The sequence below is a fragment of the Taeniopygia guttata genome, chromosome 8 (genome assembly GCF_048771995.1).
Source record: "Taeniopygia guttata chromosome 8, bTaeGut7.mat, whole genome shotgun sequence".
In the NCBI taxonomy this organism is placed as follows: Eukaryota; Metazoa; Chordata; class Aves; order Passeriformes; family Estrildidae; genus Taeniopygia; species Taeniopygia guttata.
This window is the reverse complement of record NC_133033.1, coordinates 29260746-29273775: the sequence shown is the minus strand read 5'-3', so window position 1 is coordinate 29273775 and position 13030 is coordinate 29260746. Positions and strand designations below refer to the sequence as shown.

The window sequence follows — 13030 nt, the reverse complement described above, 5'->3', positions numbered from 1 at the left end:
GAAATTCTTAAAAACCAAAAGTTTGCCTTGGTCCCAGAAATGACAGTGCTGATTTAATCCAATTTACCAGGCAGTTATAGGAACAGAAACTGAGGAGAAGGAATAATGCTGTACTTTTAATTCAGTCTTCTGCTAAGAAAGCCTGTTCACCTCAGGTTTTGAAGCCTGAGACAGTCCAGCAGAAAATCAACAAAATAAATTTTCAAGGCTCTCAAAAGTGATTTTAAAGGACAAATTATATCCTGAGTTATTATCAAAACAAAATACTTGTTCCTTGCTCACACAGTACCATAGCTTATCTGGACATGGTGGTTCTTCCTAAGCCAGCCTGTGTTATGATCTGGTGAAGGATGGGGTAGTATTGACGTGGATACAGTTTGATAGATCTTTATTTTTCTTTAGAAAAAGGGCTAAATTGATTTAGGAATTTTTGGCTCTGTTATTTTCAGGATATTTTTTCCCTAGGTCACTTGAATTATATGCCATAGTCCTTGGAAGCTCATGATAGAGTCTGAAATGCAAAAAGAAAGGAAACTCTCCTTCCCTATGCAAGCCTTCCCCTGTCTCACATCAGGGCTCAGTCCTTTACTAGGAAAATGTTGCTTTGTGTGTTACTGTGGCAGTGTGCAGAGCAGTGCAAGAATGAAGTTTTAAATATACATCTAACTCAGGGAGCCCTCTGACAGAAAATCTGATTTGGCTCCTTAAAACCCCACAAGTTTTCAGTATGAAACCGATGCAAATTGATGTTATGCCCTGGTACAAATTGCTCCTGTCCTGGGTTGAAATGTCATTGGAGGTCTGACCCTGAGCTCTGACCCGGGCAGCCCAATTTGCCAGCCCATGATGACATTTCCACGTTGATTTGGGAACTGCACAAGAAAAGATGTTTTTGTGATCTGTTGTTGCTGGCTGCTTCTATTCACCAGACTCCAGGGCAATTAGGCCAAGAGAAAACGGATGCAGCAGTCATGGAGGTCTCCAGCCCTGCTCGTGAGAGAGCAGCTCCTGAAGCACAAGAAGATACAGGACTCAAATCCAGCCCTAGATGTAAGAGGAAAGTTTGTGGGGATATTGGCCCAGGAGGTGGAAAAGGTTTCTATTTTCTTCTCATCTTGCCTCCTCCAGCCTGTGCTGGAGTAGCATTTGCCTGGAAAACATTTCATTCCTCGGCGGCAAATGTTCAGTGCCCTGTTCCGCTCACTGGACTTTAATCAGCTGGAGAACATGGCCAGCCTCTGTTTTTGGAGCCTGCTGTTGGTAAATGCTCCGTGAAATGACTTCACTGCCTCTGTAATTGTTCCTGGAGCAAGCTGGCCCAATGGCTGGCAATTAAACCTTGGGCTGATGGAAACTGTTAACAGGGATTGCTGCCTTGCCCATAGCATCAGAGTTAACAACTCCAAACTCTTTTTACTTTTTCTATAAAACACATGGGAGCTTTGTGCCTGGAATATCTGCAGCAATAAAGTGGATATGGTGCTTCGCTTTGTTTGTAGTGCTAAAACTTGCAAGAAGAAAGAACAACCGAAGATCAAGAAGAGATCTGGTGTTTGTACTGGGTGAAGCACATTCAGTCGATATCTCTGGGTTTGGTACAGCCCATTACTGTGATTCAGACACCAGATTTAAATCCATGATTCTTATATAGTCATCTCAAAGGGAATTAGGTGCCTACACCTCGTTGTAAGCCAACCCTTGTAGGGCTGGCCAACACTGTTCCATTGTAAAATTCAAGCTGACACCTGGTTCTGCCATCTGGACTCCCTGGAGTTTGAGAGAGTTTCAGTCAAGGCTGGATTATGGTTCTCATTCAGATGTCTCCTGTGCTCAGTCATGTTTCCCGGAGAAGCCATAATCCTGTGTGAAGGGCTGTTGGTCATCCCTCTGCCTCAGGCTTACCCAGAAAGGGCTTCCTGCATGAGATAACCACACTGTCCTTCTCCTCTGCTCAGTCAGCATCTCTGCTTGGCACCAAGGCTAAGCTGCAGGTGAAAAACGGTGGCACTGGTGTTCCCCCAAGGCACCCAAATCCCATCAGAAACACTTAACGCCTGCCAGCCCAGGGAGTATTCCCCTCCAAGCGGTGTTTATGGAACGCGTTAGTCACGGGAGCTGCTGGAAGTGCAGCCGCGGAAATCGCGGAGTCCTACACGGCCGTGAGCCATGGATTTGCTCGGCGAGGCAGCAGCACTTTGGAGCTTGACTAATCCCTCACAGACTGGAGCCGGGCAGGGATGTGGCGCTGAAAACATCCCCGTTTACTGCCCATTGTGTGTTATTTAAGCCTCCAAGCCCCTGGGCTGCTGCAGCTAAGCTGGGGGCTCGTGCCTTCGTGCTCCGGCTGGCTGTATCCCACTGGGAGGTGAACTCATCCATAGGGCCTCTGGCAGGCTCGCAACAGCCACAGGAGTTTAGGATAGGCAGGAAAATGCTTCTTTTTGTGGATATTGAGGGATAATGCTCTAAGATGTGGGCCTTTGCAGTTTATACCTAAGGGTGAAAGCGAGTGCATGCACTCTTAGAGCACAGTGGTCAAAGCAGACCTTAAAAAGCACCAGTATGGGCAAAATAATCTTTTTGCCTCATGGCCTCCCAGTGGTTATAGAAAAAGAGGCAGAGTGATTTTTTAAATGGGCAGATTGTGATGGGACAAGAGGAAACGGTTTTAAACTAAAAGTGAGATTGAGTTTAGGTATTAGGAAGTTCTTTCCTGTGAGGGTGGTGAAGCACTGGCACAGGCTGCCCAGAGAAGATGTGGCTGCCCCATCCATGGAAATGTTCAGGTTGGACAGGGCTTGGAGCAGCCTGGTCTAGTGGAAGACGTCCCTGCCCATCACAGGGTTTGCCACTGAAGCATCCAGGGATTCCCTGATTCCCTCACCATGTTGTCTCTGTAACTTAGTATGCTGAAGCAGGAGCTCACCTGCTCACAACTACTTAGCAACGAATCATAAACTGCATGAGGACACGTGTCATGTTCCTTGAAGTTTGTTTGCTTTTTAGGGAGCGACTTCCCCTTTCCATTTCAGCCTCATTAGCCGGGACCCACTGAATTCGCTCACAGACTGGACTGGATAAGCTCAGAAATCTTTTCCACCCTAATGACGCTGTGATTCTTTACGGTTCTCAGGAGCCCGCTAGCGCAGCTTTGCCATCCCCTCACTCTCTCTTCTCCCCCTCAGCCCTCAGCCGCCATCTTGCCCGCCCCGCGGCGCGCGGCGCTGTCCGCGGCGTTCGCCTGCGGCGGGGCAGGGCGGGGCGGGGCGGGGCGGCGCCTGCGCGGTGCGAGCGGATCGGGAGCGCCATGGCCGGGGCCTGGGCCGGCTTCTCGCAGGAGGAGCTGCGGCGGCTGCGGGGGCAGCGCCCAGGTACGGACCGCGCCGCGCCGGGAGCGCCCGGGGACTGGGGGAGGAACAGCCCGGGCCTCGGCTCCCCGTTAGCCTCCGCAGCTGCACCTGCCTCCCTCCCATCGCCCCTCAGCGCCCCATCTCCGCAGCCCCTCCAGCCACACGTCTGTGCTTCCCCTCAGCCCCTCCAGCCGCATCTCTGTGCTTCCCCTCAGCCCCTCCAGCCGCATTTCTGTCCCTCCCCTCAGCCCCTCCAGCCGCATTTCTGTCTTTCCCCTCAGCCCCTCCAGCCGCATCTCTGTCCCTCCTCTCAGCCGCTCCATTCGTATCCCAATCCCTCCCCTCAGCCCCTCCATCCACACCTCAGTCCCTTCCCTCAGTCCATCCACACCTCAGTCCCTCCCCTCAGCCCCTCCATCCACACCTCTATCCCTGGCCTCAGCCCCTCCATCCACACCTCTGTCCCTTCCCTCAGTCCATCCACACCTCTGTCCCTTCCCTCAGCCCCTCCATCCACACCTCTGTCCCTCCCCTCAGCCCCTCCATCCACACCTCTGTCCCTCCCCTCAGTCCATCCACACCTCTGTCCCTTACCTCAGCCCCTCCATCCACACCTCAGTCCCTTCCCTCAGCCTGTCCATCCACACCTCTATCCCTCCCCTCAGTCCATCCACACCTCAGTCCCTTACCTCAGCCTGTCCATCCACACCTCTGTCCCTCCCCTCAGCCCTGCAGAGCTCTGTCCATCCCTTCAGCTCCATCCCCGCAGCAAACCTTTGCTCCCCTCGCTTGCCCCGGGCTGGTCCCTCCCATGCAGCCCCATCTCTCCCTGCTCCCCTCATACAGCTCTTCTCTCCACCCGCAGTTTATCCGACAAAAATCCCAAAAATCCCGGACTCTCCAGCCCCTTGTCCAGCCCCCAGATCTCTGCCCAATGCTCCCAGGCTCCTTTTTGCCCACGTGTCACCTTGTTCTTCTCCGTTCTTCACGTTATAACCTCAGTTTCCCCACCAGGCAGGCAGTAACCCTTCCTTAGCCCTAGATCTGCCTCATCATGGTTATCCTAAGAGTCATCTCACTCCCACCTATGGTTTCTCTTCTAGGCCTGCAGTCCAGACCTCTTATTGCTCGCTCTCCTCACTTAGGTATCATTGAAAATTCCTGAATCTTAGGCTAACACAACATTTCCAGCTTCCTGAGGTTTCCCCCACATTGCCTTCCCATGACACCCTGCCTTGTGCTTTCCTTATTTTGGTTTTTGCTTGCCCAGAACAGCTCTGTCAGAGCCTGTCTTTGATACTGAGATTTGTCTTTTAACCCTGTTTCTTCACCAACAGATTTGTACGAGCCCTCACCACCGCAGCAGCAGCAGCAGCAGCAGCAGCAGCAGCAGCAGCAGCAGCAGCCTCGCCCCCAGGCTGTGCCCAAGACTCGGAAGCAATTGCAAAGGGAAAAAGCCCTCCAGCAGCAAAGCCAGAGGCTGGGGCTGCAGGGAGGATCAGCCTCTGTCACTCCAGAGCAGCTGCTTTCTGCTCCACAAGCCAAGCCTTGTCGCCCTCAGCAGCCCGGGCCAGCACCTGGGGATCAGAGGCAAAGGGACAGCCAAGAGCAGCAGGAGGGAGTGACACCGGCAGAGTCTTGTAATGGCAGGGACAGTGCCCAGCCCCGCCCTGCAAAGCCCAACAGCCCAGTGGAGAGAAAGAAAGTGGAATTGTTAGTAAGTCGGTAAAATCAAGGGGTGGGGTTTGTTATTCTGTATCGATTCGTTCTTTGGTTGTGAAGTCAACTTTTTTGGGTCTAATTGGAAGCTCTGCGAGATCAAATAATTCCATTTTCTAGTAGGCCCCATCTGTGTGGAAAAGCACCAGTGGCTTCTCTCAAATTCTAAACTCAGAAGGATCCAGGAGGTTCTGTTTTGCAGAGAGGGGCCTTGAGAGGCTGTGGTTGGTGGTTGTGCTGCCTGTGATTTCCCTGCCCAGCTCTGGGCTGGAATTGCCTGCCTGCGCACCCTGCACCAGGGTGGAAGCACTTTATGAACTCAGATTCCTTCTGTGCATGCAGCTCACCAGTAGGACTGGCTGCTCATCTCATTTTTGTGGTGGGAGAAACATGGACACTGCTTGTCTGGGGAGAAAACAGCTGGAGCTTTGCTGAGAATTTTTTTCACACTGGTGAAAGCAAATGACATTTAGCTGCAACAGTCACCTCCTGAATCTGCTGGATTCTTCTCAGCCTGGATGCTTGAATTTACCTCTTACTAAAAATATTTCTGTATGTGAGGTTTTAGGAGTAGGGTGATGAGGACAAATCTGAAGAGATGTGCAGCTGGGTTATTTGGGTATTTTTAAGTTCAGGCTCCTTGAGTGAGGGCTTGAAGAACATTGTGGGGTGGAAAGCAGCAAATAGTTCTTTGTTTCTCCTAAATCCTGCCACAGGTTGTGCCCCCTCGCTAGACCTGGCCTTCCATCCTTTGGGGTGGTTGTATCTCTTAAGAGATGTAGCCTAGGAAATGGAATCTGTATCAGTCTTTCACTGGTGGCGAAAGCAAATTCTTGTTCTTCCTTGCTGCTTGTTTTCATTATAACTCATGCCAACTTTTCATTTGTATCCATTTAATTATTTGGGATCTGTATTGTAAAGCAGACCTGTGAAACAATCTGTTTTATGGAAAAAAATATTTCCAAGAAAGAGGCTGTGTTGGCAGACTGAACAGATGGTGACAGCAGCCAGTAAGAAACTTGAAACTGCTACTACCTGATGGGGAAGCATACTCTTTACATGAAAAATTATGAAAAAGTGTTCATGTAGCTTATTTGGTTATGCAGGTTTTAGTTCTGAACAGCAGATTTCATCTGGAAATGTTTTATTGGTCTGAATGGCTTCTTGCAGATGATTCTTCTTTCCTCAGAACCAAAACCAAAAAGTCCTTTGACTTTTTAAGAGTTTGTTCCAGAACATATGACAGTGAATATTTGTGTTACAACCTGGGCAGCAGGGAGAGAAATGAACTTTCTATTAATGTTGATGTTCTTGTCAATGAGCAGGCAGGAAAAATCCCGATGGGAAATCCTCCAGCAGGAGCAGCGGCTGATAGAAGAGAAGAACAAACGCAAGAAGGCACTCCTGGCCAGAGCCATTGCTGAGAGGTGGGGCTGAGCCTGGGCAAGGGCTAACTCTTCATCTGCAACCAGTTTCATATCTTGAATTAAATTGTACTATTTCCTCTTCTCCGTGCTCTTTGAGCAGCTGTGATGGATGTTTCCCTTGGATGACAAGTGCTGGCTAAGAAGTTGTGACTAAGCTTTTCACACTTCCCAAGCTGCAGCTCTGTGCACAGATGATTACACAACTGGAGGATTAGCTGAGGTCCTTACATTTGTTAGTGAGGTCATGTTTGGAAGTTGGGGTGCTCAGATGCTTGTCAGGGTTCTGGTCCTGATTTGGTGTTGCTGGATGTAAGAGAAGTTTATTTGATTTGTAACCTGTGAGAAGAAGCTATTTCTGTTTGGACTTTTGGCTCATTAGTGTGTGAAAATGTTGAAAAGAGAAGATGACCAGCTTTTAAAAGGTACTGTTTTACCACTGAGTGACTAGAAATTATAAAATTGCAGATATTCTCACAGTCGTTAGCTCTTGCTCTTCAGGGGAAGAACTTTATGGCACCTTTAAGGTAGATTAAGACTGTACGGAAGGCAAAGTTTGTAGGGAATTATGTTGGAACAGCTGATAACACTGGATCAAGCACAGTGATTTGAAGTTTTCAGGCTTGCAGTGCTCTCCCAGGCATGTGTTATGTTCTGCCTATCAGAGCTAGATTGGGTAGCACAGGTGAACACAGCCTGCACTGTGCTAAAGTCCTGAAAATTTCATTTTCCTTTGCCAGGCAGAGATAAAACACAAGCACCTTTATTCTGAGTCGCTGTAGGACATCAAACATGGGTGTGGCCACCAGGTTTGGTTCTTCCTCCTGGAAACAAAGCCTGAGGAGAGATAAGACATATAAAGTGACAGCTAAGGAGTTACTGCTGTCACTCAAAGGCCTTCCTCAGGCTCCCAGCAGTATCACAGGGTGTCTGTTTCCCTCCACCTGCATCAGCTGGTCAAATGAGAGATGCTGGCCCTGCCTGCACACCTAGTCTTGCTTTCAGGGACCTGCCTTGGGTGGAAAGCAGTGGCTGAGAGGCATCATTTTGCTGGTGGTGATGAATGATGGCAAAGTGACGTGGTGTAAAAGCTTGTGGAAAGTCACTTGGCTTGCTTGGGAATGAAATCCATCAGAGCTTGTTGCCCTTAGTAACATTTCGTTTTCAGGACTTAGGAATGAATGGCCTAGTTGAAAAAGGTTACATAAGGCTTGATTGAAATCCTTTGTGTTTAATGTAAAACTTTCCATTCACTTCATTGGGGTTTGGCTGGGCCTTTTGGGAATAATTTTACAAAATGGAAATCAAGCTTAGGTTAGGTGACTTTTTGGCCCCTACTAACTGGGCTCCTTTGAAAGGGGATATTTGCAGAACTAAAAACCCTTCCCCCCCTCACTTCCCCCCAAGCCATTTCCTGTTTCCTTACACTGAGAACTACTTAGGTACAGCAGCTTCTTGTGTGTTTCCACAGTGAAGAAACACAATCCATTTTAGGCACTTTGATTATAGTCATTACATAATTTTGCCATAGTCCTTTAATAGCAGGCATTTTAGATCCCTGTGGATGCTAAAAAAGATCAAAAGCCCTACACCATAAAGGAGAAACCTTCTGAACAGGTCCTAAAGAGGTCAGTTGCTCTGCAAGGGAAAGGGGGCCCAGTATGCCAAGAAAAGAGGCTTAAAAAGGAAATTAAAACAACAACAACCAAAAACATCATCTTCCTTTTGCAGATCCAAAAGAACTCAAGCTGAAACAGTGAAACTGAAGAGGATTCAGAAGGAGCTGCAGGCTCTGGATGACATGGTGTCTGCTGACATCGGGATCCTGAGGAACCGCATCGACCAGGCCAGCCTGGACTACTCCTATGCCCGGTAAGTGGCACCCAGGGAGGGGGAAACAAGGAGCAGCCCTGCCTGAGGGGAGGGGAAAATACTGTTTCCTCTCACTGAAACACTAATGAAGTCCTGTCACTGTAATAACATGTAGCTGAAGCGGTCACAGTCTGGGGGGCTTTTAGATCTGGAAGTAAAAGTATGCTTTTTATTTCCTAATTTTTCCCTTGGAATCTGGGAGCTGAAGCAGGTTTTCTGACTGGAGACTGCTGTCATAAGACACAGGTCCTGCTTTAAGTGTGCAGCTGTCCATAAGCCCTGCTTTATTGTTCCAGGGTTGTTTATTTCTTCTCAGGGGGAAAGAGGTTTTTCTTGAAAAGTCCTGAAATGAAAAACCTGTTTAGGGAAATTTGCTTGTTCATGACAGCTCTGGTCCTGCTGGAATCAGTGGGACCAATTAAGCTTAAAACGTATAATCCTGCTGAAGCATTTTCGCAACTAGGACCAAAAATTGAAGGAAGAGGGAAGCTTTTAACCCTTCACAATGTGCCTTTAATCAGTCTGGGTGTGATGAGTTCCTTAAAGGCAAGAAATTAATGGGAATACCCCATTAGCAGTGGCTAAACCACAACATCAGTAGATAAACAGCAGCATGTTTGTGCAGCCGGTTCATAAAGAAGAAATGTTCACTCGCGGTTTTTGGTTCACTATTCAACGTGTTAAATGCTCATTTCTCCTTCTGACTTCTGCCATTCCATGACCACAGGCCAATAAAGCTGGTAATTAGTCTTGAAAAAAAAAATAGCGTTGGTAGCTAAAAAATTAGGATCTCTTTGGTGTAATTATAATTTGAAATGTCTAAGATTAACTGTAGTTAGCATAGCTGATTGCATGTGAACCCAGAATTTGGTGTCCTCAAGAGGAGAAACATTTCAATGGATTTTAGGTTTCATCTGGTTTCTAAAAACATTAAATGCTCCTGAAATCTTCTTACCCAAGTTTTTAAATAATGTATCTATTTGAAATGCTTACTGGCTAAAGAGCACAAGCAGCTCTTGACATTAGGAAAGCAGTTTTTAATGGCAGTAGCAAAAGGAGATGCTAGTAGGACAAGTAGGTCAACTTCACCAAAATATTAATGATTTTCATTAATTTACTAGGTGTTTTCTTGAGAGAGGGATTTGGCAATTTGAGGTAGATACTTCCAGTGTTGTAGTTCTTATGAGCCAAAGCCAATTTACTTCTAAGTGGAATCTTTTCAAGCAATTCCTTATTATTTGCCTTTTGTTCTAGGGCTAAAACACAGAGCATTTCACTGTGTTAAAAAGTGCAATATTAAATAGTCCTGAGCACATACCTAGTTAGCAACATTTGACAATTGCTGTGGAATTGATTTTTTGTAAATACAGTGTGACTAATAGATGGTAATTCAGCCCAAAGCTTTAGCTGTGCAGATGTTTCCAGCATAGCATTGGTTTTGACTCTTCAGATATCTGATCCAGAGAAATCTTGACTTTCTTAACGGGGAAGCATAAGTGGACATCTTCTGCCCACTGCAGACATAGCCTTTGCAGCTGAGTAAAAGTCATGTGGTTATTATATAAAAGAAGATATTTGGGAAGGCTTTTCCATGTCTTATTTCCTTGTGTTTCAATAAGCAAAGGACCTCTCCTATCTTTCTGTTGCTTTGTTTAAGTAGGTACTGGAACCTGGTTTCATAGGGGAGCTGGATTCTTTATTCAACCACCTAACTAATAGTAGTGTTGTGAGTGCTCTGTAGTCAGGCTGTGAAAGCCCTTGTGTGCTCCCTTTCCTGATGAGCAAGATTGCATCTATCTTTTAATTAGAATTAATACATGGGTTCACTGATATAGTGAAAGATGCATCATTAATGTGGACACCAGCCATTAAAGTGCTAGATATTCTTTGTCTGTTAACTCAATAAATACTTCAAATATTCCCTTTTTGCTGTATTTGTCATGACAGGAAGTGCAAATTGGCAGGAGGTGAGTGTCCGGACGGATGCTTGCAATAAAATTCTACATCTGTGTTGATGTCACGTGCTGTGTCAGTCTGTGCTGCCCCTGATTTTCCGAACTTGGATATGGATGGCCAGAAAAGCACATTATCCAAATGTCAACGTGCTCCATAGAGCATCTGTATCTCTGGGGGGGTGGTTTGGTTAGAAAAACACCCGACTGCTTGGTGGTGTTTCAGTTCACTGAATGGGTGTTGATTAGAAGTGTGAAAACACTGCCACTTCTGATGGGTTCTTTCTCCTGCCAGTGATGCATCTCTTCAAACAGACAGTAAAAATGGGTGTTTGAGATGCAATCTGAGCAAGTTAACTCTTGGAATACACAACAGCAAAGCCTCCAGTGCCCAGAGAAGTTTCAGTCATTTCACTCTTATTTTCTTCCCTCTTGCTAATGTGGCAGCATGTCACAAACAGCTGCCACAATGCATTGCAGAGCATGTTGCATTCCAGGGGTTCTTGAAGTACCTGTGCCTGTGTCAGTGTGAAGTGCTGTGAGAATTAACCCTCCAGAAATGCTGATGGTTTTGCAGGAAGCGCTACGACAAGGCCGAGTCCGAGTATGTGGCAGCCAAGCTAGACCTGCAGCACAAGACAGAGATCAAGGAGCACCTCACGGAGCACCTGTGCACCATCATCCAGCAGAACGAGCTCCGCAAGGCCAGGAAGCTGGAGGAGTTAATGCAGCAGCTGGATGTGGAGGCAGATGAGGAAAACCTGGAGCTCGAGATCGAGGTGGAACAGATGCTGCAGCAGCAGGAGGCAGAAGCAGGGAGACAATCCAGCCAGGCACAGAGCCACCATGCTGGGACAGCCCAGGAGAACCCTGCTCCCAGTGGTGTGGGGCAGGAGAGCCAGCAGGCCAACCATGCTGCTGCTGCTTCTCCTGCAGTTTCGGAACAGTCTCAAAACCCCAGGACCAAATCCCTCTCCAACGTGGACAGCCAAACTCAGGCAGTAGATGTGACTTCAGGAAGCTCCTCAGCTTGTTCTGCCACATGACTGCTGAGTGCAGATAAGCCAGTGGTTATGGATGAGGTACTCTCTGCAGGCTTGCGGCTGTGTGTTGTATCTTGCCTTCAGCAGTGCCAGTAATACGCACTTCATTTCTCTTTTCCATTTTACTGTTTTCAGGCTTTCCACAAGACACATTTAGCATTCATCACCTATCATCGTTCTGGTGTACGTTCATGTTCTACTGCCCAGCTCTTCATGGGTTTTTGTATCTTCCTGAAACAGGACACTTGGAAGTGAACAGTAGGGTTTGTCCAAAGATTTTCAGCTTTTTGATACCCACAGGTGCCTGTTCTGAGCAGTGTGCAAGAGAAAGATACCTACAGGAGAAAACCTGGGTCTGCTTCAGAACACATTCTGACAACTGCAATAGGATGTTTTTCTTCCTTTGTATCTATAAGGGATTCATTTCCAGCGGTTTATCCTGCTGTCAAACCCAAGTGCTTACATTAACTGCCTTCATAGGGGTTACTATTTCCTGATTTAAGGGAAATTTGCATATTGAGGCAAACTGCAAAGACAGTTGTAATACCTCCTATTTATCACTTCCTTTGAGACAATGCTGAATCATGAAGCTGTACATTGGTAACACTATTAGCTATGACATCTCAGCTGCTAGGGCGTAACAAAGATTATGGGTTACAGTTTAAAACATTGCAGAATGTAGAAGTAGAAACACACAAAAGAGACTGTGTAACATTTAAAGCTGTTCCATTGCAGAGATTTTTCTCTGTTGTAGTTGCCTCAAAGTGCCAATAATTAGCCATAATTAGCAAATAATTCATTTTGTAATGAATAATCCCCACAGTATATTGGAAATAAGCCTATTTTTGTAGAACATTTAATGCATTTTATTGCCTGAAGAGCAAGTTAGTACCCCAAAGAAGTTCAGCTGATTTGCTCTTTTGCTGTTGGAAGGCTTTAAAAAGCTATGCCAGGTGGAGAAAGCCTCAGGAATTAAAAGAGAACATAGGAAAATCTCCCATAGATTGATTGCAGCTGCAGACTCTGCACTGACAGTTAACCTCTTGGTACCAGGGAAGTGTGGGAATGGTTCCTGGAACACCTGACCTGGACGTGTTGGGTGTGAGTTTATGAATGAGTTGCTGAATGATGCCGCCGAGTCTATAAATGGGACAGTGATTGTCTCTATGGCTTGAACAGTGGAAAAACATGTCACTACATTTCAGTTTTATTCTATTAATAAATCAGTGCATCTTGTACGCAGTGTGTTTACTTTCAGTTGTGATATCTGAGATTAATACAGGGATCCAAGCCTGTTTTTCCACAGGAGATGATAAATGGTAGAATCAGATACGTCCTTTGGCAACTTTCCTGGGTGAAAATAAAACCTCAAAAAAGGCTGTTCCAAAGTATGGAAATGCATGAAGTAAAGACATGGCAGGATAGAGCTTGGCAGGAATCTTTTCAACTAACTGGCTCAGGGCAACGGTGGAAAATCTCTCCTGGTGCCTTCCATACACAGGAGAAAGTGGGATAAATATGCCTCCTAGAGCAGCCACTTGTAATTTGGGCTAATTGGAGTTAGACTCTAACTCCAAAGTAGTATTAGAAATACATATGAAGCATTGCCCTGTTGTTGCTGGTACACTGCATTCCCTGTTATTTTGCTGGAAAACCTGACCTAAAAGCCG

The 13030-nt window shown here is 46.6% G+C and overlaps 1 protein-coding gene across 6 annotated transcripts; it reads left to right on the top strand.

Annotated features, from left to right (window-relative positions):
- Positions 1 to 3257: 3257 nt before the first annotated feature.
- On the top strand, positions 3258 to 12598 carry GORAB (golgin, RAB6 interacting). Of its 6 annotated transcripts, none has more exons than XM_072932908.1 (6): positions 3258 to 3371; positions 4688 to 4723; positions 4757 to 5075; positions 6395 to 6496; positions 8225 to 8365; positions 10895 to 12598. In XM_072932908.1, the coding sequence occupies exons 1-6, from the start codon at positions 3308 to 3310 to the stop codon at positions 11361 to 11363; spliced, it is 1131 nt and encodes a 376-aa protein (XP_072789009.1). In that variant the 5' UTR covers positions 3258 to 3307; the 3' UTR covers positions 11364 to 12598. The 6 variants fall into 6 exon arrangements, with proteins under 6 accessions (XP_072789009.1, XP_072789010.1, XP_041573771.2 ...); XM_072932909.1 differs by adding an exon at positions 10313 to 10332 and having other exon boundaries at positions 4688 to 5075; positions 10895 to 11038; XM_041717837.2 differs by having other exon boundaries at positions 4688 to 5063.
- Positions 12599 to 13030: the final 432 nt, after the last annotated feature.

Coding starts and splice junctions, on each gene's coding strand:
- GORAB (XM_072932907.1), top strand. CDS start 3,308: ATGGCCGGGGCCTGGGCCGGCTTCTCGCAGGAGGAGCTGCGGCGGCTG. Junction 6,497..8,224: donor GCCAGAGCCATTGCTGAGAG/GTGGGGCTGAGC, acceptor TTCCTTTTGCAG/ATCCAAAAGAACTCAAGCTG. Junction 8,366..10,894: donor CTGGACTACTCCTATGCCCG/GTAAGTGGCACC, acceptor ATGGTTTTGCAG/GAAGCGCTACGACAAGGCCG.